At 46.4% G+C, this 24,529-nt stretch overlaps 2 protein-coding genes across 14 annotated transcripts in view; one reads left to right on the forward strand and one right to left on the reverse strand.

The window, feature by feature from the left end:
• FHIP1A (FHF complex subunit HOOK interacting protein 1A) overlaps nucleotides 1-12,516 on the forward strand; it is a 246,957-nt gene extending 234,441 nt beyond the window's left edge. For all 5 annotated transcript variants that reach the window (XM_057494042.1, XM_057494059.1, XM_057493990.1 and 2 more), the window contains one exon: nucleotides 5,326-12,516. In XM_057494042.1, the coding sequence (XP_057350025.1) occupies nucleotides 5,326-5,579 (254 nt within the window). In that variant the 3' untranslated portion in view covers nucleotides 5,580-12,516. The remainder of the gene's footprint in view (nucleotides 1-5,325) is intronic.
• GATB (glutamyl-tRNA amidotransferase subunit B) overlaps nucleotides 6,146-24,529 on the reverse strand; it is a 93,310-nt gene continuing 74,926 nt past the window's right edge. For 2 of the 9 annotated variants that reach the window (XM_057494246.1, XM_057494309.1), the window contains 2 exons: nucleotides 14,657-14,791; nucleotides 13,268-13,943 (listed from right to left, as the gene is read on the reverse strand). In XM_057494246.1, coding sequence (XP_057350229.1) covers nucleotides 13,503-13,943; nucleotides 14,657-14,791 — 576 coding nt within the window. In that variant the 3' untranslated portion in view covers nucleotides 13,268-13,502. Of the gene's footprint in view, nucleotides 6,247-11,238; nucleotides 13,174-13,262; nucleotides 13,944-14,656; nucleotides 14,792-14,985; nucleotides 15,230-24,529 lie in introns of those variants that run through there. The other 7 variants (XR_008994450.1, XR_008994453.1, XR_005025300.2 and 4 more) reach the window with 7 other exon arrangements.

A 24,529-nucleotide genomic window follows, 5' to 3' on the forward strand; every position in this document is an offset into this window, starting at 1 on the left:
CGCCTTCAACCCTTCCTCCACTGCTCCAGTCTCCTGATTTAGGGTCACTGATGCTCCACCAGCTCCTGGGCCTTAAAGCATCTAAATATATTTTGGGAGGAGCCTTGCCATAGCATTAGTAAACCTAATGAGAGGTTGGCCCGGTTTCCCTGCACTGGCTTGTGGCCCGTTGGGAAGGTGTAGTGGGGCGTTTGTTTTCCAAGTGGAGACTGGTTGAGGAAGGCGTGACGTGGAGGTTGTCACCAGGCCAGAATAAATAACTCGCACATACAGGGCAGAAATCAGCACTGTGTGCACGCCCAGAGCTGCTTCTGGCCAGCCCTACCCTGAGGACGGCACCCATCTCTTCTCTTTATTAGGTTTTCAGAGACTCTCCGGCCCCAAATAAATGTGCTTTAGGGCTCTAGAAGGTAGAAACTGTTCCTTTGGGCCGGGAGAAGTGGCGCTTATGCTCGGCTTCACACTGCTGAGAGAGCCTTTCGTCACTCTAGAGGTGTTAGCGGTAGGGGGCGAGCTGGGCAGGGCGGTGAGAACGGGCCTGCTGGCGGGCCGGCCTGCGGGGCGCCACTGCTTTGCCTCATCTGAGCTCAGGTTGGACGGGTTGGGCGGCCATTTGTCTTCCGTGCTGTGACGTGGGCTGTGGTGAGGGCCAAGCTGGAGGTGCCCAGTACTGCTCTGGCTGCTGCTTGTCTCCACACAGACAAGGCAGGCGCCTCGGGACAGGTGAACAGTGGAGGGCGGGCGCTCAGTCCTGGGCTAAGGGCACGTGATCAAAAACGAGGCTGGGAGTGAGAGGCAGCAGTGTAACCCAGGGTGATCATTAGGCCTTATGCAGGAAGCCGGGAGGACCCCGGAACTCTGAAGGCCTGACTTTGCCTCTGTGCAGGTCTTTGACCTGGTCACTGCCTCACTGGCCTCCGTCCTTCACTCTCAAGTGAAGGGTTTGTTCTCCATCTCTCAAGTCCTTTCTGGCTGTAGGACCCTTAGGCTTCTAAGAGGCAGAGTTTAAAAGAAACGGGGGCCTGTGCCCTGGTGAAATGAAGGGGCAGGCTTTAGGCTTTGGCTCTGGAGAGCAGGGAGGGCCACTCAGAGGGAAAGGAGCCTGCATCTCTGCGGGAAGGTGGGCTGCAGGCCCTTCACGGCCTTTCCTGCTGCATGGACAGTCTCTGCTGTGTTCCCCCTGCCGCTGTAAGTCACCCTGTGAGAGGAGGTGTGTCAGTTAGCTTTTGTACGTAACAAGCCACTGCAAAAACAGAGTGGCTTGACAGAAGCCACTTATGAGTGCTCAGAGTCGGCGTGGTGACCTGGGTGTTCTGATGGACCAGGCTCTGCTGATTCGGCCTGGACTTGTGTGCTGTCTTCAGCGGGGCTGGATGTCCAGGGTCGCCTCACTGCCAGCTGGGGTGATGTGTGGTGGTGGAGGTCTGTGTGTCTCACCAACCAGCAGGTTAGCCCTGGCTTCTCAACATCATGGCTGTAGGGTTGCAGGAGTGACAGCAGGAGGGTACAAACTCTTTTAGGCTGTGTCTCAGGACTCACACAAGGCCAGTCCTGCGTTCTGTTGGCCAGAGCAAGTCATGGGCTCAGCCCAGGTTCTGAAAAGGAGCAAAACCTCCCCCTGTTGATGGGAAGAGCTGCAAAGGATTGTGGCCATTTTTGCAATCTACTCAACAGAAGGTGAATTGGATTGAGTCTCTTGATACTACCTTCCAGGCTTGGTCTTTGTATTTTACAATTTGTAAAGTGCTTTCCCAGGCAGTCAGTTTTTATTTTCAAACAGGACTGTGAAATGGACAAGAAGGTACCGCTGGCTTCATTTTCATATAAGGAACTGAAATTCGAGGCCTGGGGTGGAGCCGGGATCCTGGAGCTCAGGTGCCTGAGGCTGCCCGCCAGGTTCATGGAGCCACGGGCACACACTTACTGGCTTCCTTGGCTTTCCTTGACAACAGGACGTTGAACCTTGACACAGATGTTCCGGGCGGGGGATGGTGGGGTGGGGAGTGGCGGGGGGCCCTCACCTGTGTGCCTCGTCCTGGCTTCAGGCCACCTGATGTCCCTGGCTGCCAGGTACATGTCAGGGGAGTTGGTCCTGCTGAACACGGCTGTCGAGTTGGTCAGCTGTGGGTGATGCTTTCTAAGGCCTGTGACTCTCAGGGGTTTTTGACTGGTAGGAAGCTTCTCTTGGCATAGAAGAAATCCTTTTAATGAAATTTTTCAGATTAACTTTCTAACTTCTTTTAGGCTAGCAAATTGAGACCCTCCTCTCAACTTTAAATCTCTAAACTCACAGAATGAGAAAGGTGTCTATCCTCTTCTACTAAGCTGACAACTGAAGCATTGAGTGTGATGTGATTGTCCATAAATGAGCTGAATCTGGGACCTTAATTAAGAGTTTTGGGAAGAGGCCAGATATTGGGGTTTGTCTGTGTGCTGTGCACTTTGTGTAACACTGCTGATGGGGAGAGGAGTGAGTAACGGATTTCTCTCCTAACTTCTGAAGTCTTCCTGCTGTTAGTCTTGAAAACTCTCTATTGTAGCTTTTCAGACTCAACTCAGAGCAACATTTCAGAAACCACAGGTGACCCTGACATTTCCTTATACTTCCTCCCTCCCTACCTTTTTCTTCAGGTGCTCGCGTGGGCTCGCTGAGCCCTTAATAATGGCATAACTCCAGTGCCTACAGCCAGGGCCCCTTCATCAGGCAGGCCCTGGTAAAGAACAAGCCTCCACACTAGTGCTTCAAACGGAGCTCCAGTCCGTGTGACCACCACTCCAGGCTGGGGGCGGTTCCCTGTGCCAGCTGTCACACTGTCATTCTTGAGACTCTTGGTCTCTGGGCTCAGCCATTTGCCAGGCTTTTCATTTTCCCCTCAAATACTTCCCAAACCACAAAGGTTGTATATGCTTGTATTTACTCATGTCTGAGTCCTTTCACTCTGATCTCTAGTTCTGGAAGGGAGGTCAGGTAGGTATTATCCCATTTTACAGAAAAAGAAGCAAACATTATATGATAAACTGTTGCCACGCAGGGGCCACAACTCGGTTCTCCTCGGCTTTGAGTTGAGAGTCGGCGGTGCTTGTGACCCACTGAAGGGCCAGTGCCATGCCGAGGGGACAGAGCTGCCGCAGGGTGTCCCTGCGGGTCCCCGGGTCCCCAGCCCCCCGGGTGCACTCCAGCTTTCAGTAGTGAAGACAGTTTTGCTTCTTGGATTCCAGCAGGGTAAATGAGCCTTAGCAATGTTAACACTTAGAATTCATGGATCAAGCTGGATAAATGAAGCATCAAACCCCTTTTTGGTAGAAGAAGAGTGAATTTGGAAGAGAAAGATGGAGATGAGGAATATATGAACCAGCTCCAGGAGGACCAGGTGTAGGGAGACCTGATGGTGGTCAGTTCCTTCCCTCATTCATCCAGCAAAGGTTTATTAACTTCTGCCATGAGTAAGGAGAGTGGTGGGGCCAAGAAGGACACGTTGTATAGGAGCCAGGCCTCAGAAATCTCAAAGTCTAGTAGAGGAGAAAAAGCATCACCACCCCACAAGGTTGAAGGGCAGTTCAGGCCTCGGCTGGTAAATAAAATGGGGCGAGAGGCTGGAAGAGCAGTTCCTTCCAGGGGCAGGAACAGGAAGCACTCTGTGAAGTCAGGGGCGGCCAGCCTGACGATGCTGGGATGTCTGACCCCTGGAGGCCCTTGGGCACATCATGCGTGCTGACTCAGTCCTTATGACTCTAGGTGCCTTTGACAGATGAGGACATTCAAGGGCAGGAGCAATAGCAATTTGTCTGATGTCACTTGGCCAGTAAGTGGCAGTCTGTGTTCTTAACCAAACAGGTGCCGCTTATGGCTAGTAAAATGCAGGTGTGCAGAGACACTCGGGAAGGGAATCCCAGGTCGGGGAGCTGGCGTGAGCAGTGCAGGACTCGGTCTGGGCTTAGTGCTCACACATGTCCCGCTCCCCACCGGCTGCCAGGCCCACCTCCCTGGAGAGCTCTGCGGGGCCCTTTGGAGAGCTGCGGGCCGGAGGCCAGGGTGGGCTGCCGAGGGGCGGTCTCCCAGGCCAGCGGCCTAGCACCGGGCTGTCAGCCCTCGTCCCCACTGTTGTCAGGAAGTGTTGTGAGTTTCTGGTGAAAGGCAGCAGCACACAGATTCTCCACAGCTTTTCCCCAGTTCTTTATGGCACTAACTGTGGTAAGATTTAATCTAAAAGGATATTTAAAGCAGTAAAGCAGAGGACTTTTTTTTCACACTAAAGACTGTAGTACTAAGATGTGGAAAGTACTATAAATGTCAAGAATTTTTAGTACTGTAGTTAAGTGCCACTCTGAGAGGGGTGTTGAGAAATGGGACTGGAGTCTAAAAAGCAGCCAAAATAATGAAGAGCTTGAAAATAATGATTTATAAGGAGCAATGAGACTGTTTGAGTAGGGGGCAGAAAAAGGCATCAGTAATTCCTATTAAAATATATGGAGGATGGAGATGCTCAGGAAATAATGAGGCAGGAAAGTTGAACCATTTTAATTAATAAAAAAGATTTGGTGTGAAATACAAATCACTTGAATATGTTAAGGTTTGGGCTCACATCATATTAGACTATGTTACAGAAACTGAGATTGAGGCCCCTGGAACCTTCATTAAATGGAGTCTTGCAGCTACTCTCTGCCACTAATGCTCACAGTTGCGGGAAGTTCCGTCGTCTTACCAGCACCCAGCTGCTTCTCCATTATTTCCAACCTTGAAGAGGCCTCTTCCATTCTGTTGACCACAAAAGGCTGGAGGCCCCAGCCAGAAGGAAGCCCTAGGCTGGAGCGTGAACGCAGAGGGCGTGGAGGGCATCAGTGCCCCCCACCTGCCTGCTGCAGCTGGGCTGTGTGGCCAGGGCATCTCTGGTGAAGGCAGGGTGGTCACCCAGCACCAGGAGGCTGGGGGAGTAGGTAGAGCCTCTGGATGTCCCTAAATAACCAGCATGTGAGCTGGGGCTTCACGTGGTGGGCGCAGCGACAGGAGATACTTTTTCATTTGCTCCCTGTGTTTTGGGCGTGGAGGGTTTCAATAGCCCTGTGCAGGATTTGGGATGAGGTTCCCTATACAGGATTTGGGACGAAACTCTCATATCACAGGCCCCATGGTGGAGGCCGTGTGTGCCGTGGAGCTGAGTAAGGTGTGTGCTTGAGGGCTATGTCTTCAGACATGAGTCAGTTGCAGGAACCGACCCCCCTCACCAGGCCCCCCCCCAGCCCCCCTCCTCACACCCACACTGCACTTAAGAGGTGGACACAAAGGGCCTCGGAGGGCCACCGTGACCATCGTCTTTCTGGTTTCAGATCCCAATCAGGACGCTTCCAGGACCGGAAGTGGCCAGAGCCTTTTGGATGGTCCCCCAAGAGTGCCTCAGCCCTTCCTGACACACAGAGCCACGGTGGCCGAGCCGCCTCCGAGTCTGCCCCTGCCGGTGAGGAACGCCATGCTGGCCGCCGCCCTCTTCCCGGAGTTCCTGAAGGAGCTGGCCGCCTTGGCCCAGGAACACTCTATTCTGTGCTGCAAGATCCTGGGCGACTCTGAGGACTCCTGTTGCTAGCTTTTTTTTTTTTTTTAATAGAGGTTCTTGTTTTTTAAGGTTTTAGTGTCTTGATTGAATGTTCAATGCAAAGCTGCTTACAAAAATTCCTACTTTGATATTTCCTGACAATACTTGATTGGCGGGGAGGGGAGCTGCTGTATGCCCCCCTCTGTATGCCCCCCTCTCTCTAGCCGGGTCTTCCTGCCTGATGCTGCATGGAGTGTGAGTCACATGCAGGTTGCTCCTTGGGCAGGTTTTCTTTGCTCGGTTTTTCCTCAGGCTTTTTGGTGGTGGTTCTCCCATCCCTTTGACTCACTCGTCCTGCAGCTTAGATCACGCTAAGCGAATACCAGGGTCGGTGAGTTCTGGCCGTACCCCACATCAGGAGGCTGGCTCTTCAACAGCACATGAATGCGCATCTGCCCCATCACCTTCTCCATTTTATAAAAGGGAAGTATAAAGATGGAGCCCCTCTTCCCTCCATCACACTAGCACACACCGTGTGTCCCTTTGCCTTTTACTTCCAAGACTTGCATTCCACCCACGTCTTGCCTTGTGGTGCAGACAGATCCACTGGTCTCAGCTCTCTGCCTGGGATGTCAGGTGTAGCTGGAGAGAATATGGGATGCAGGGACATCTTGTTGCTTGAGAGCTTTTCTTTAATCACTTTATCACTACATAGATACTGAAAATAGCCTTAGTTTAGTCAGATTTGCACAAAATGAAACATACCTATGCAAACTGCTGCTTTGGTTTTTAGGAGTTTGATCAGGTGGAAGTGTGGCCCCATATACCTATGTAAGAAGATAGCCATCATTATTTTTTAAAGTGTTTTATGGAAAACAGATTAATTTGTGAAGCTCTGTCATAATGGGGTTTTTTTGAGGGTGGGAATGTGGAGTAGGGGAAAGGATAAAGGTAAACTAAATGCAACCTGTAAGATTATTGGTAATTATTTTAAATTCTCTGCTTTTTCTAATATGTTGCACGTTGTAGAGAAGTAGGAACTGTACAGCCAGTGTGGGAACTGGGATGTAAATGCAAATGCATTGCAGGGAGCCCTGCACTGCCAAGTGCCTGCTGGTGACTCACTCCACACAGAAATGCTGCCTTCTGAGTAATGGGGTTCATTAGAAGGCCCCAACGTGATGTATTAGTGCCTCTCTGCTGCTTTCCAGCCTGCTCCAAGAGGCATAATTATACTTAGAGCCACAGTTTTCCTTAAACCATTACCAAGAGGGGGAAACACATAAAATAACTGTGTGCTAAAAATGAGACCATGAACAGCTGATATTTATGGATATCCAATTCCACGGCCCTCTTCTTGGGCAGGTGAGGAGTCTGTAACAAGGATGAGCTTCCCTGTTTGGAGGGACATCGGAGCTCACTGTTCTCATTGTGGGCAGGATTGCTGAGCCCTGGGGCAGCCACAGGTCTGGTGGTTGTGCTTTCTTAGGAGAAGTGGTTTGATTTTAATCAGGCCTCCAGTACAGCAGAGTGGAGGGAAAGAACCACGTTGCAGACCCTGCTGAGCAGAGGCTGCCCTTGTGTGTTGCTTGGAGAAGCTTTGTACTGAGAGAGACAGCAAGCCAGCCCATGGAATGGAGACCCCAGGAGATTGGGTCTGGGCTGGGAAGCTCCCAGGAGCCAGCCTCGTGGTATTTCCAGTTCTGAGCAAGAAACCGAAGGTACCCATTTGTTCTACAATTCTGACTTCAAATTCGCCTGACTTGAAAAATGGTTTGCCCAGTGGCGGTAGAACAGCCAGCACGTGTGAGGCCCAGCAGACTGGCCTGCTTTTGGCTTTCTGACACCTACTTGAGTTTGCACAACCCACAAGTCTACTGGAAAAGAAGGTGGCTTAAGGTCAAGAAATGGAGGAACAGAAAGATGGAATTTAAGCTGTCCTTTGTTATCTTATTTGTTTTGCACAAATACTTATCTTGTAGTTTAGACTTAGCAGATATATGTGAAATCTAAAGTCACGTCTGGAAACTATTCTCTAGCACTCTGCTTTGATGTGCACTGCTCTCCATTCTCTGGTGCTGACGTCAGGTCTTCTCGAGTCTGTACTGCTTTCCTGCAGACCACAGAGCCCTTGTGGCAGGTGCCTTTGGGGAGACTGATTAGTGCCACTTAGTATTATTTTTTCAACAGGAACTAGAGTAGACTTCAAAGGAGATGACCATTGTCTGGGGTGAGTGGCAGGAAAATTTACTCCCATGGTGGGGTACTGGCAGCAAACACACATAACCCTATTTGCAATTAGCAACTGGTTTGCATTTCTCAATCCACTGCAGCCCTCTTCCAGAGTATTGTGTCCAGAGTTTTTCAAAGTGAAGTCAGAAAACTGACCTGGAAATACATTATGGAGAACCAGAAAGCCCACATGGTCAGGAGAAACAGCCAGGTGCATTAGGTAAGGCTGGTTGAGGGAATGGTGTGGGCCAACAGAGGAAGTGAAGCAGAAACCTGACACTGTACACAGAAGGCCAATCCTGAGGGCTTTGGAGGACTGAGGGTTGTTGAGGCAGATATGAAGGTACTGTAAGAAGGTGGCTGACACTGGGAGCTGCTTGGGGGGCAATGATCATGGTAATGCAGTAGAATATTCCGGTCATAAAGTAACAGTGAGGTCCTTAGAAATATCTCTGTGGTAATGAGTTTTGGGGGAGAAATTTTAAAGGTAATTGGTGACTGTAAAATGTGGTCCAAAAGCATGGATACTTTTTCACATGACAGGCTCTCACACTTGCTGTGCTGCTTGGCCGAAGGCAGAGGGGACACAAACCTGTTGATGCCACCCTCGAGGTTGGCATCCCTGTGTCTAGCCTTAAGATCCTGGGCAGTGAAGGTGAGTCAGGGGTTCCTGGGACATCACAGCATTAACCGCAATTCATAATTCAGGGTCTGAGGTAAAGTTCTAGATGGAGTGAATTTTGTGGTTCAAAGTACGTGAGAGCACTGGGATATTTAAAACTGATTTTCGGAAATGGTCAAGTAAATGTTTTTAAAAATTTAAGAAGAGATTCCAGGTTAAATTTAGCCTGAAATATAGTTTCATGAGGTAAACTGCAATTTCCCAGCCACAAAATAGAGATGCTGGAGTAACCAATTAGAGATGTGGCTTTATCAACAGATACTTCCTTTTCCCAGTATTTAGAGCAATTATGAAATTGCGCCCATGTTACTTAGTATTACTTTGGAAAGCACTCAGCTGTGCTGGGGCTGGGAATGCTGCCTCTGTCACGGGAGGCAGGGCACGTTCGGTTCTCTTACGGGTCCTCAGCAGGACCTCTCCCTCACCAGGTGGCTTTTATTTACCTCACATACAGTTGGCTTTCAATCCATTAAGACATCAGGGGGCAAGAGCATCTTCTTAGGAATAGAATCTAGAAGCAGGATACAAGAATATTGGGTGGCCTGTCTAGTTTGGGCAGCCAGGGGTAGTCAGGGTTGAATGTAGTTTTGGCGTCTCTGAAATCAGCCTGGCGCAGCGGTCCCAGACTGGTTTCCAGATCTGTGTGGAGCTTGGGGTCTATGGGTGGGCTGCCCATCCTGCATCTGGATCAGTTGCTTTCATGAGGGAAGTGCTGCCCCAACAGGGGTGGGACGTGTCACTGGTGTGATGTTAAGTATCTGCAGCAGACGCTCACTCCAATTCTCATTTAAGGGCAGTTCATTGTAATTGTTAACTGCTAGCCCTGTATTTACTGAAATGGCTGTCATGCTTGTAGTTTTTATGAAATACTTTACTGCAGGACAGTGATTACTGCACGTGTGACTTCAAGTCCCTGGCCCAGGCCAGTGTGATTTGTGGCCCGCTGGGCCTCTCGGCCAGCTCTGCAGAGTGGGCTCTTCCTGGAGGCAGCCGGCCCTCTGGCAGCTGAGGCCGCATCGGCATTAAGTCATTAAGAAGATACTCGCAGGCCCCTTCTCACTTCAGGGATCAGTCTGTAAATCACACAACTGATTCTCCATCAAATAACAGCTTAAAACAGAACACTGTCAAGTTTACACTCCATTCTTAAATCACTTCATTGAGAAAACATTTTAAGACAATGGAGATAATTTTTTTTTTCCTTTTTGAATGACCATCATAAACTTAATGCATTAGAAAAAACTCCCAGAAGATGTAAGAATTGTTTTAGGGATCATTTTGCCTCAGTAAATCCTATGTTCAGGCATTTATTAGGCCATGACTTGTTTTGGAGGACAGATTATCCTGGCAGCTCATTAACTGGATAACCAGGGCTTTAGTGAAAGATTTCTGGTGGGAGGGACAGGGACGAGGTGGTACGGGTGCCTTCAGTCCTTTGGCCTCTGTGCTTAGAATCCAAAATCGATTATGATTTTGGGACTGACCCTTCCATCCTATCACGTCCTTGTGAGTTTTGTTCCTGTCTTAACAACATGTGAGTAAACTCACTCGCTGTCACCCACACAAGTAACACACCAGTGGACCTTGCTGGCATGAGCTCTATGTACTTCAGGCCTCTTCGGGGAAGCTTAGGTCACTGTGTCATTTCAGAACCTGACAAGAGGGATGGAAGCTCTTTCCATGGAGATTATAACTTTCATGGAGCCGAGGCTGCACAAATCTGTGCTCTTAGTATATCAGCTGACTTTTTATTGGGACAAGTCTACAAAAGGACCACCTATAACAAGGCTTTTTTTTTGCCCTGGAAGAGAGGGAATTTCCATCAGATGCCTTCCATCCCACACCCTAGGGTCAGCTCCGGTCACAGATAATCCACGGAACATTTGTCTAAAATCTGCTGAAGAGGCATGGCAGCCACTTCCATACGCTTTTGGTAATGGGTATAAAAACATGGCCTTTCAGGTACAACTGGTGTTTCATTTTGATTTGTTTTCAGATAGTCATCATGTGGAATCCTTGAAATGATGCAGCTAGTTCAAGAGAAAAATACAAATTGTGTGGGTCATGGCCATAAGCTATATATTGAATCACCCAACCAATTCAAAAATTTCATAGCCGCTTTCCAGATTAGCAGTAATTACAAGAAAGAAGTGGGAACTCAGCTAAAATACCCTTAACCTGCTGTCAATAATGATCGAAGTTTGTTTTCCTGGGCCATCCAGACCTTGAAAGATAGGAATACAGATTCACCTTGGTGCATAAAACTGGACAGTCAAGAAGCTCCCTCCTAGACCCAGATACCCAGAATTTAAAGCTTAGTAGTTGGCAGCACCAATGCCTCTTACAAAGGGGTTCACAGATGGCTGCCCATTTCTTTTGTTTTATAAATGTAATGAACTTTTATTAAATAACTTACTCTGTGTCGAGTGCTGCCCACCCTTCACCAGAACGAACCAGCCAGCCAACTTCCTGAAGCCACTAAGCACATGGTTTGGGTCTGACCAGGTAGCGCTCATTCAGGCCAGCCTGGGGAAGGGCCAGTTTTCCCACACATTCCATTCCCAGCCTATAGGTGTGTGTGGGAGGACAGATGGGAATGGCTTCACCTATAGCACCAACTCATACATTTTAATGAGATTTCCCCCTGAATAGCAAACAAAGACCCAGGTCATATTCACATGCATGCAAAAATATAAAACTGTACTTGAAGCCCACTGAGGAGCAAAGCCATACTTTGTGAATTTGTTACACTATATTTATATATGTAAACATACCTTTTGAATATCTAGTCAGGTCCCAAGTAAGATAGCTGTGTTTTTATTAGCTTTTATAACAATGATAACAGTCTGATTTTCAAGGTTTCAGAAGTGGGCATTCAAGACATGGGCAATTCTCAGAGCTGGGTGACGGTTGGCATTGTAAGGACCCAGTGTTTTAACAAGGGCATTTTCCTTTGGAAACCATCAGTCTGTAATAGTTTGCACTTGACAAGTCTTGGTAAACTGTCATCAGGCTGCCCCAACCTCCCACCACCATGTAAGTAAGCCCTTGATTGAAAAGGTCTGCAAAGATCCTCCAGTGCTTTCTATAAAGTTTGATGACCAAGAAGTCAGACTTTTGGTGAAAATGGAGTTTGTAAGACAAAACTGAACCATATTATTTCTTACAAAATAATGATCCTGCCAGATCTAATCTCAAACTGCCTTTGTCCGTTTGTAATTCAGAGACCTTTGGAGCAAGGAGAGAGAACGGACTCTTTTTCTGTTGAAGGAGAAAAGGTTTTACTCTTGGGCCCAGTAGTATTCAGTCTGGCAACGGAATGCATCACGGGCACATGGCTATCTGGGTGACGTAACATATTCACTTAAACTCTAAGTCACTCTTTTAAAAAGTCTTTTTTAGAAACATTCTCTTCATGCTTGTCTGAAATAAACCACCCAAGTGGTTTCCTTTCTGCCCGTTTTGGCTGAGTCAGAGGCACATCTCTGTCGCTGCTCTTAGGGACCTTGGGAGGGAGGCACTGCGACCCAGGACCCACTCGCTGCTGTACTGGTGGGGGGCAGTCTAGTGTTCTGGGGCTCCGTTCATGATGGAAGTGCTTGTACACGTCTAAGTAGGCTCATGAACTTGGTATAATCAGGGCCTCCAAGGATTTTGTTCTGTTACTTATGTAACAGTTGGGCATGTACTTTTAAAAATCAGCATTTGCAAAACGGGTCTTTGAGCATACCGAGTCAGAGGTAACAGGGGCATACAGTGAACAAAGGGGCACTTCCGGGTGAAGGAACTAGTGTTACTGTCAGGAGAATGGTGTGAAGGCAGCCCAGCCTGTGTGCCACTACCGTTAACTACACCACAGTTACTGTTAAAGGTCAAGTTGATGTACTTACTAGTTTATAATCATTCTTGCCAGGCAAAACAGATCAACTTAATATTATAGTTTTTTAAAAACCTTTTTATGGTCTGAGGATTGGGGGTGGGGGAAGTTGTCAACTGCACAATCTTTGAAGTGTAAGTTAATTTTGTATGTGATATTTCAGTATATATTTTATTCATTAAATTTATTTGAAAATGTCTGTCGTCTGTTTTACCAGGAAAAAAAAAAATTGTTCTCAGGCCGTGCCTTCTGGGATCCCCAGAACTGAACAGGCAGCATCACTTTTACTCGGGGTGAGCGAATCTAATACAGAAGACTGATGTCCTTCCCCACTCACGGGGCCTGAACAAGCGCTGTTTGGGCCGTGTCATCTATTTTGCTGCGTTTTCATCACAATCTATTTTTAGGCTTAACTACGGCCTCCACATCACTCTCTTGATTGCTGCAAATCCCAACACTTAGAACAATGCCTGCCTGGCCCATAGGCCATGCCCAGAAATATTTGTTAAAGGACTTATTTTAGAATGGTAACAGTGTTTAGAAGTGGGTCATTTAGTTCGGGATTATGGGGACCATTTTGACACCAAGGCAGCAAACGGGTGAGGCCGCTGCTGGCCCCTTGGGCCGGGGAGCAGGCGGGCGGCATGCGAGCACAGGGCGTCGGGGCCCCAGGCTGCGGGTCTGTCCCGCCGTGCTGGTCTCCCTGAGGCCGGGCGGGAAGCGTCTCACGGCGACAGCTGCTTCTCCAGGATCTCCTTTACCTCGGTCGGGTCTGCTCGGCTGAGAGTCGCTCTTCGGACCAACCCAATCAGCTTATTTATAGCTTTGGGGTTTCCCTTCTTCACATCCATTACCTTTAAAGTTGGAAATTGTTTTAGAGGAGAAAATACTCATACCTAAAAATCCTAAATTAAGGTTTACATTTACTGAAACAAATTCAGTTTGCATTTTTAGTATTAGAGAGAAAAGGAAAAGGGAGAGTGAACCTCTGAGGGGGTGTCCAGGGCCTCGTCAAGCTGTTTGCCACTCTGCCTTGTGACTGACATGCACACGAAGTCCCTCGTGGCGACCGCCTGCAGCGAGAGGTCGGCGCGCAGGGCCGAGGGCACCCTCCTCCGGGCACCAGGGACCCCAGGACGGGGAGCTGCCCCGAGCCTCGCGAGGGCTGACCTCTCCAAGGCAGTCATCTCCAGGAGTGGGGCACCCGCGAACCCTCCAGTGGGGTGCCGTGGGCACCGATGTGCACGGCCTCGCCCTCGCCCTCCACCCACTCCCTGCCAGACGGTCCGTCTATTAGAAAACAGATCCACAGAATGGCAGCTCTCCCAGAGCATCCGGGTGGGGGGACGCATTGCGTGGGCAGGAGACGCTCGGTTCCTATCAAACAGGCACTGTCAGGGCCCCCTGTCCCGACCTCCCGCTCTGCAGCATCTTGAGTGGTAACAGCGTCAGCGGGTATCTGCACTGGGCGCCTCAGAGCGAGCCAGAAAGCGTGTCTTGATCGGGCACCCCTGTGCGGCGGAGGGCGGGGACCGCGAGCCCAGCGCAAGTTCGTTTTCCTTATCAAGAGCTCTTTGCAAGCTGCTAGTGTCCCTGGCAAGCTGATGGGTGGTTGGGGATGATTCTGAAAAGAGATGCCAGCAATTTTTTCCCCCACTGAAATGCATCTCTAGACAGTATGATTAGACTTGGGGTGCGGGGGGGATGCTACTCACTGGAGCCTTTCTGTTTTGTTCTATGCTCACAACACAAAGTGACTTGGTGTTTTCAGCTCTATGCTCCTGTCAAGGATTTTTTCTGTAATTTACAAGTCATTTTCCTTTCTGCCTTTCTCCCCATCTCCTAAAGACACGAACCTAAAGTGTTTCTCTATCTTTTTCCCCTGCCCTGCAGTCATGCCTGTGGGTGTACTACTGAGAGAGGTCTCCTGATAAAGCAGGGCTAGTCACAACAGTTTCAAAATGCCAACCCAGTGAGGGCATGCCTGGGAGGCCAACACTTGGATCTAGTAAGCTTGCTCACACCCCTTTCAACTGAAACTCCTCAAAATTAAACTGCATGGGTAGATTTTCCTTACAGAAAACGTATTTTGCCAGTATTCACCTAATTTCATCTCTTGATTTCAGCTAGAAACTGACAAAAGCAGGGATTACTGATGAGATGGGGCCAGCCATTTTTAGGACCCGCCGTTCGGCTGCAATAGGGAGCAGGCAGGTGAGCGGCTCTCGGCAGTGTCCCCGGCTGGCCCTACAGGCTGCCCTGCCCTCGGCTGGCTAGGAGGGTGGACCCTCGCTCTGGCTGCACAGGGAGCCCCCTTCTCCTGGGGGTGATAATTACCACTTGAGGATGTCCCTCCATCGTGGCCTGGCAAAGCCGTTCCAGGGCCTCTCGATCCTGCATCAGTTCAAGCTTCCGTTCTGAAACAATCTGTGCTGGGGTCTTCCCTTGACTCCTCCACAGTTCCTCCAACACCTGCAGGTCCGAGGTGGGGGAGAAGGGGCAGAGAAGCGAGGTGTCAGCCATTTCAGCAGCTGCACCTGCCAGTGCTGGGCTGCACGGAGCAGGCTGAGGGCAGTGGGCTCAGGGAGTTCCAAGGGTGTGGGTCTAGGGGGCCCCCTCCTGAGGCATCCGGGAACGCAGCTGCTCTAGAGAGCATGCAGACGTACGTGGAAACCCCCGGGTTGCGCGGCTCCCTCGGAACAGAGCATGAGACCGGGCCGCAGACATGGCCGTCCTTCCTACTTGCTGACTCACACCGCAGGGCAGGGAGGGTCGGGGAAAGGGGGAGACGTGACTCCTCACAGGCCCCCTGTTGACGGCAGCCGCAGGGCCAGGCCAGGGACGGCTCTGTCTCACATCCACTGAATTAATTTCGAGGTGACATTTTGTTGAAGGATGGGGCCACACAGGCTGTAGGAGGAAACCAGTGTACGTGGATGAAGGCCAGAAAACTCAGCCTGCTTGGGAATAATGATTTTGGGGTGGGGGAGAGAGAAAGTGGCCTGTAATAAAGTTACAAAATGAAAAATAAAACATAAATTATCATCTTCAGGGGCCCCTGGCCTACCATATTTATCCCCTACAGGCTGAGCTAGACCCAGTTCTGGCTAGGGTGATTAACAGTTAATGGTGTGTGTATTTTCCTACTTAGAAAATAACAAATCCCTAAACTTATCAAAGTTGGAGAAAAATACATTTTTAACGAAGGCATTTTCTAGGGTACTTTTCCTCAATCCCCTTGATTTCCAGTGTAAACTGGACGCGGGGGCTCCTCTGTTGGCCTCCCGCAGTCCCTCCTTCACCTCGGGCTGGGTCAGCACCGAGCACTGAGCGCCCCCTACGACCACGGTGGCTGGGAAGGGACCAGCCAGCGGCAGTCACTCCTCCCCGAAAACCAGCTCATCGATAATTAGCACACACAGCAAAGTAAATTAAAGAGAAGGTGCTCAGAGTCTCAGCAGGGCTCAAAGCTTCCCGCAGTTTGGATGGAAACAAACGCCAAATATTCATCATGGCTACGCATTTGGCTCAGCTGTGAGAACCCCAGAGCAACTGGCTGAGAGGCGTCTCTGGTGGGTTCTTCCAGGGGCTCCCTGTGGGGCACCCCTCTGGGGACCACGGCACAGCCCGGCTGCTTAGGGAAAACCTGTCCCTGCTCTTAGCGAAATGCTCAACATACATGCCTCCGACTCAATTCTCTAAACAGTAACTCAGTCTGGCAATGAGTGAGGTGCTTTCTCTGGATATGGAACCTTTCCTGCCCTCAACAGGCAGCAGCACAGGAATGGAGAACAGAATGATCTGTAATGCAGGTTATACTCAGGGCTGCTATAGGCGAGTCTGAAGTTCTTCACCCCCTTTCCCTGATATATACTTATTTTTCTTATAATAAGACTTTAAAGTATTGCTTCTAATTATAAAAATTAACACATTGTTGGGGGGAAAGGATCAGGATCCAGAGCTTATCTCATCTCACAGACACACCAAAACCACAACTACACACAGGACAGAGCTCTCTGAGAATAGCCAGAAGCTGGCAGAACAGCTCTTCACGGCCAGAGATACTTTTTTAAAGTCACACTGCGATGGGCAGGAGGGGCAGAAGGGAAGCTGGGGGAGAGGCCCCGCAGCCGGTGTGGTGACCCCAAGTGGGCGGGCTATCACAGGTGTGTGGGGGTCCTCCCTGAAGGGTGAGGGGCTCAGACCTCACACCCCGCCCTGGGGCGGGGAGACGAGAATCAGCAGGGCTTCACTCTGGAGAGCCACGGGGCTACTGGAAACCGGGTCTTCATTCTTAAAGGGTGAGTGTGCAATTTCACTCACTCTGAGACCCAGCACAGAGGCAGCAGTTTGGAAAGCACCTGGGCCATACATGAATATTTACTGACTAATATTAGGGCATGTGCCAGAGGAGTAGGGATCTGTAAGAACTTTCTCTGGATATGGAAGTGCTGGCAGGTGCCATTTTTCTTACTCTCCTTCTGTCTTGCTGGCTGGTGGGCCTCCCACTCTCCATCTACCTTGCCAGCAATGACTGCCCTGCCCCAGGGTTACCTGCAGACTCACCCCGTCCAACCTGCTCCAAAAGTGGTTCCTGCATCCAAAGTGGTTCCTGCCCCACTAAACCCAGTGGGTGGCCTCAGCTGGGGCTGGTCCTCCCCAGAGCGGCTCCTGTCTTGCCACACCTGGCAGCTGGCCTTGGCTGGGTCCAGGCCTGCCCACTCCCCACACAGCTGATCTCCCTTCCCCTCCCCCTCCCCACCCCCACCCCCACCTGCTTCCAAGAGTTGCAGCCTGACCTTGCAGCAAGCTGTGCCAGGTGCCAGCCCTGACTACTGCGACAGCTGTGGCCCAGTCACAACAGGAGGGAGCATGCAGCCCACACAGGGGACAACCCTGGAGGGCCTGATTCTAGTGACCAGAGGGAGTTGTGCTTCTGGGCAGCACAGGATGCCTTTTACATAAGGCTACTCCTTCAAGACCAGGAGACATAGCTGACCTAACTAATACAAGAAACAAACACAGAGAGTCAGGCAAAATTAAGAGGTAGAGGACTACATTCCAAACAAAAGAACAAGACAAAACTCCAGAAAAGGGACTAAATGGAACTGAGATAAGCAATCTACCTGATAAGGAGCTCAAAGTAATGGTCCTAAAGATGCTCACTGAACTTGGGAGAAGAATGATGACATCGTAGGAACTTCAACAAGGAAATAGAAAAATATTAAAAAAAGAACCCATCAGAGCTGAAGAATACAATAACTGAAATGAAAACTACAATAGAGGGAACCCACAGATTGGAGGATGCCAAAGAACAGATCAGTGATCTGGAAGACAGCGTAGGAGTAACCATCCAAGCTGAACAGCAAAACAAAAAAGGAGTATTTAAAATGGGGATAGGTTAAAGGACCACTGGGACAACAACAAGTATACTAGCATCCACATTATAGAATCCCAGAAGTAGGAGAGAGAGAAAAAAACTTCCATGAATAAATAGTAGCTGACGACTCCCTGAGAAGGAAGCAGACACCCAGGTGCTGGAGGCACACAGAGCCGCAAATACAGTGAACACAAGAGGATCCACTCCATGAAAGACAATAGTTAAATTATCAAAAATGAAAATAAAGACAATCTTAAGAGCAGCAAGAGAAAAGCAACTAGTTATGTCCAAGGGAATCCCCATAAGACTATCCGCTGATTTTCCTACAGAAACTTTACAGGCCAGAGGGAGTGGCATGATATATTCAAAGTACTGAAAGGAAAAAATCTGCACCCAAGAACAAGCTACCTGGTAAGGTTATCGTTCAGAATAGGAGGAGATAAACAGTTTCCCAGATGAACAAAAGTTAAAGGAATTAATCACCACTAAAACAGCATTGCAATGAATGTTAAAGGAACTTCTTTAAGTGGAAAAGAAAAGGCCACAACTAGAAGAAAGAAAATTATGAAAGGAAAAAAAATCTCACTGGCAAAAGCAAACATACAGTAAGGCAGCATATCAACTACTTATAAGTTAGTATGAAGGTTAAAGGACAAAGTATATTTATAATAATTAGTTAAGGGATATAAAAAATAAAAAGATGTAAAATATGATATTAAGTACATAAAATGGGGGGATGTAGTGCTTTTAGAATGTGTTTGTACTTAAGCACCAACTTTAAGCATCACCCTAAAATAGATTGCTATATGCATCGGGGATTATACGTGAAAACTTCATTGTAACCATAAACCCATAATAGGTACACAAAAAATGAGACAGCAATCCAAACATAATACTAAAGAAGGTCATTGAATCACAAGAGAACAAAAGAAACACAGATGAATGACTAACCACAAAACAATTAACAAAATGGCAATACATACATACCTATGTATCTATATGCTGCCTATATATAAGACTCTGAGACTCACTTCAAACCTAAAGGGACATACAGACTTAAACTGATGGAATAGAAAAAGACATTCCATGCAAATGGATAAAAAAAACAAAAAGCTGGAATAGCAGTACTTATATCAGACAAAACAGACTTTAAAACAAAGACTGTAACAAGAGACAAATTAGGACACTACATAATGATTAAGGGCTCAATGCAGCAAGAAGATAAAACAGTTGTAAATACCTACATGCCCGACAGAGGAGCACCTAAATATATAAAGCAAATATTAACAGACATAAAGGGAGAAATTGACAATAATATAATAAAGGTAGGAGACTTTAATACCCCAGTTACATCAATGGATGGATCATCCAGACAGGAAATCAATAAGGAAACAGTGGCTTTGAGCAATACATCAGACCAGGTGAACTTAACAGATATATACAAAACATTACATCCTAAAACAGCAAAATGCACATTTTTTTAAAGGCACATGGAACATTCTTCAGGATAAGTCACATGTTAGACCACAAAACAAATCTCAATAAATTTAAGGAGACTGAAATTGTACCAAGCATCTTTTCTGACCACAATAGTATGAAAACTGGAAATTAGTTACAAGAAAAAACCTGGAAAAAACTCAAAATGCATGGAAGCTAAATAGCATACTGTTGAACAACCAGTGTGTTAAAAAATACTTGGAGGGAAAATAGACAATTGGTCAAAATATTTGGGATGCAGCAAAGGCAATTCTAAGAGGGAAGCATATAGCAACAGAGGCCTGCTCAAGAAACAAGAAATATCTCAAACAATCTAAGCCCAAAGGAACTAGAAAAAGAACAAATAAAGCCCAAAGTTAGTAGAAGGAAGGAAATAATAAAGATCACAGTGGAAATAAATGAAATAAAGACTTAAAGAAAAAAGAAGAAAAGATCAGTGAACTAAGAAATGGTTCTTTATAAAAGAGAAACAAAATGGATAAACCTTTAGCCAGACTTTTCAAGAAAAAAAAATGAGAGAGCAACCAAATACAATAAAAATGGAAGAGAAATTACAATCAACACCTCAGAAATACAAAGGACTATAAAACACTACTGCAAACAATTATATGCCAACAAATTGGACAACCTGGAAGAAATAAACTCCTAGAAACATATACTCTTCCAAACTGAATGTAGAAGAAATAGAAAATATGATCAGACCTATTACTAGTAATGAATTTGAGTTAGTAATCATAAAACTCCCAACAAATAAAAGTACCAGATCAGATGGCTTCACAAATTCTAGCAAACATTTAAAAAAGTGTTAATACCTTTCCTTTTCAAGGGATTCCACAAAACTGGAGAGGAAGGAATGGTTCCAAATTCATTCTATGAGGCCAGCATTACCCTGATACCCCAACAAGACAAAGACACTACAAAAAGTAAAGTGATAGGCCAACATCTGTGATGAACACCGATGCAAAAATTCTCAACAAAATATTAGCAAACTGAACAATACATTAAAAGGTCATATACCACGTGGGATTTATTCCAGAGGTGTAAGGATGGTTCAATGTCCACTAATCAATCACATGATATATACATTAACAAAATGAAGGATAAAAATCACCTTATTTCAGTGGATGCAAAAAAGCATTTGCAAAATTCTACATCTACTTATGACAAAAATTCTCAGCACAGTGTGTATAAAAGGGAACATATCTCAACTGAATAAAGGGCATACATGACAAACCCACAGATAAGATAATAATCAATGGTAAAAATCTGAAAGATTTTCCCCGAAGACAACAAACAAGACCAGGTTGCCCACTCTCTCCACTTTTAATCAACATAGTATTGAAGTCCTAGCCAAAGCAATTAGGCCAGAAAAATGAAATAAAAGGCATACAAACTGGAAAGGAAGAAGTAAAACTATCACTATTTGCAGATAACATAATACTATATATAGAAAACTAAAAATGCCAGCAAGAAACTATTCAAATAAATGAATTCAATGAAGAATATAAAATTAATATGAAGAAACCAGTTGCATTTCTATTCACTAATAAGAAACTATAAGAAAGAGAAATTAAGAAACCAATCCCATTTGCAATTGAATAAAAAAATTTAAATACCTAGGAATAAATTAAACCCAAGAGGTGAAACACCTGTATTTTGAAAATTATAAGACATTGATGAAAGATGTCTTTCATGTGATGAAAGAGGACATAAATAAACAGAAGGCTATTCCACACTCATGGACTGGAAAAATTAATATTGTTAAAATGGCCATACTACCAGAAGCAATCTACACATTCAATGTAATACCTATCAAAATAACATACCATTTTTTTACATACTAGAACAAGTAATCCTATAATTTGTATAGAACCACAAAAGACTCCAAATAGTTAAAGCAATCTTGAGGAAGAACAAAGCTGGAGGTATCATGCTACCCAATTTCAAGTATTACAAAGCTATAGTAATCAAAACAGTATGGTACTGGCACAAAACAGACACATAAATCAATGAAGCAAATTAAAGAGCCTAGAACAAATCTGTACTTATATCAATAATAAATCTATGACAAAGGAGGCAAGAAAGTAAAATAGGGAAAAGATAGTCAATAAAGAGTGTTGGGAAAACTAGACAACTACGTGCAAAAGAATGAAACTGGATCATTTCTTACACCACATACAAAAACAAACTCCAAATGGATTAAAGACCTAAATGTAAGACCTGAAACCATAAAACTAAAAGAAAACATAGGCAGAAGCTTCTAGACATTGGTTTGAACAATATTTTTCTGGCCCTGTTTCCTCAGGCAAGGGAAACAAAAGCAAAAATAAACAAATGGGACTACATTAAACTAAAAAGCTTTTGCATAGTGAAGGAACCATCCACAAAATGAAAAGACTACCTAATGAATGGGAGAAGAAATTGAGAAATGACATATCTAATAAAGGGTTAATATCCAAGCTATATACACCAAAAAAACCCTAAAAATACCATTAAAAATTGGGCAAGTTATAACATGAATAGACATTTTTTCCAAAAATGACATATAGATAGCAAACAAACAAAAAGATGCTCAACAACACTAACCATCAGATAAATGCAAATCTAACCACAATGAAATATTACCTCATGTCAGTCCGAATGGCTATTACCAAAAAGACAAGAAATAACAAGTGCTTGTGAAGATGTGGAGAAAAGGGAATCTTTATGCACTGCTGGGAAATGCAAATTGGTGTGGCCACTGTGGAAAATAGTATGGAGGTTCCTCACAAAATTAAAAATTAAAAAAACCATACCATCCAGCTATTCCATTTTTGTGTATTTATCTAAAGAAAATGGAAACACTAATTTGAAAAGATACATGCACCCCTATGTTTATTGCAGCATTATTTATAATAGCCAAAATATGGAATTAACCTAAGTGTCCATCAATATAGATGAAAGGATAAAAAATATGTGGTACATAAACACAATGAGAATATTACTTAGCCATAAAAAAAGAATGGATTCTTGCTATTTGATACAACATGGATGGACCTAAAGGGCATTACACTAAATAAAGTAAGTCAGATTGCAAAAGACAATACCATATGATTTCATTTATACATGGCATCCAAGAAACAAAACAAATGAACAAACAAAACAAAACAGAAACAGAATGTGAAATACAGGAAACAAACTGAAGCTTGCTAGATGGGAAGTAGGGTAGGTGGGAATGGGAGGAATACAGGAATGGGATCAAGAGGTGCAAACTTCAGTTATAAAACAAGTAAGTCATGGAGATGTAAAGTATAGTATAGGGAATATGGTCAATAATATTGTAATAACTGTGTGGTCACAGATGGTAACTAGACTTACTGTGGCTAGCACTTTGGTATGTATATAAATGTTGAATCATGATGTGGTACACTTCAAACTAAAATATCTGTATGACATCTGTATGTTCACTGTAGAAAATAAGGAAATAAAGAAAAGATAAAAAGAAATCCCCTGTATTTCCATTCCCCCAAGAAAACCAATGTTAGTATTTTGTGTCTTTGCTTCCCATCTTTTTCCTTCTGTTCTGTAACATAGCTGTGATCATAACACATGTACAATTTGAGACCTGCTCTTGTCTCAGTTATTACAGAAGTACTTCCCATATTAATAAATGTATCTTTCATAATTTAAATTATTCCATATTGGTAGGTACTGGACTTTGGCCAGTGTTTATTCTCTTCATCTGCAGTCTCCTAAGAGTTCCTAGTTGAAAACATCCAACATTCAGGAAGAGAGAGTGGGGATCTCAAGAAAGATCCACATTTCTGGCCTAAAATTGAAATCACCTGAATGACTTGCTTATAAAAGTTACACAGCAACTCTTTACAGGGCAAAGAGGCAGAAAGCTCAGTAGACATGGATGTTCCTGGCATCCTGGGCCTGGAAGTGGCAAGCCTGGCAGTCCCGGGGGCCATTCCCAGCCCCGCATCATTTCTCCTGCCTGCTGTGGCCACTGTGGCTGAAAGCACAGAGCAGACCTGAGAAGGCCGGCCTGGAGGTCAGTGTTTGCATGGCACCAAGTGTGGCTGGGACCCAACAGGCTCAAACACTGGTTGGAGCTGCCTGAGCCAAACTAACCAGAACAGAGGCACTGTGAAGCAGCCCAGGGATCCCTGCCAAACCACAGCATTCAGAAGGAAAAGCAGGACAATGCTAGGATGGATGCTTTCAAATGCACAGAGGCTGGCTGCTCCCTGAGACAGTGGGGTGGGTGGTGGAGGTCCGGAGCAGCGACAGCAGAGAAACATATTTCAGCAGCCTCCAGGAACAAACAGGAGCCTGGAGGCGGGAGTGTTCTCCACTCCTGGAGCTAGAACACATCAGCTTATTAACTTCCTAAATTAGTCAAGTGGCCAGATCTAGCCCCCTGGGCTGACACAGTCGACTCCAGCTGTCAACCCTCTGCTCATGCCTATTTAAGACACAGATCGCACACTCCTGGCTGCAACCCAGCAGGGTGGGGGCCACTGAAGGGGGGCGGGCCCACCTCCAGGCCAGACTCTGCAGGGCTTCCCTGGCCCTCTTGCTGCAAACATAATGGCCTCTGGCTGCCAGCCTCGTGCTGCAGCATAAATCCTCAGCTTTGTCTGTGTTTAATCGCCACCCTGGGAAGTGCTATCGAAGTGCAATTGTTTCTGTCAGGCTGCGCTCCCAGGTCCTGCTGCTCCCACCCAAGACAAACATACATAACAAGGGATTCCTAGTGCTGTGTTAACAAATGGCCACTGAAAGCATGGGTAACACAAGCTGGGAGCCCCACATCACACTCAGACCACTGGTGCCAGCTCTGACAGACACATGTGGCAGAAACGGGCTTCAGTTCCCTGGGGACCGAACTCACACACCCTCTTAACTACCACCCAGCTGTGTGTGGCCAAAGCTATTTTTAAAGTATCTGAAAGGAAGGATGGAAGGAAAGCAGGCAGGATCCTTGCCTGCCCGAGGGTTTTTAGGGTCATCGTGTGGAGGAAAGACTTGTCCAAGGGGGACGGCAGGGAGGGAGCGACGGCAGTCACAGAGACAGGGGTCCCCACTAGGCAAAAGGCAGCTACTGTGGAGGGTCATTCTTGTAGAAAGGCACAAGCATCAACCTAAGGCCTAAGAGAAGCCGGACACAGCAAAATGTGCAAAGAACTGAAACACTGAAAGGGAGAAAAAGACATCACACTATTTCTAAGAGTTTTACTGCATGACAAGTTAACTTTTCCACATTAAAAGGTTTTTAGTGATTTCAGCTTAAAGCAGACCCCAGAGTAGACAAGAAGAAACCGGTTAAATGGCACACTTGCATGTTT

This window comes from Manis pentadactyla, chromosome 1 (genome assembly GCF_030020395.1).
Source record: "Manis pentadactyla isolate mManPen7 chromosome 1, mManPen7.hap1, whole genome shotgun sequence".
In the NCBI taxonomy this organism is placed as follows: domain Eukaryota; kingdom Metazoa; phylum Chordata; class Mammalia; order Pholidota; family Manidae; genus Manis; species Manis pentadactyla.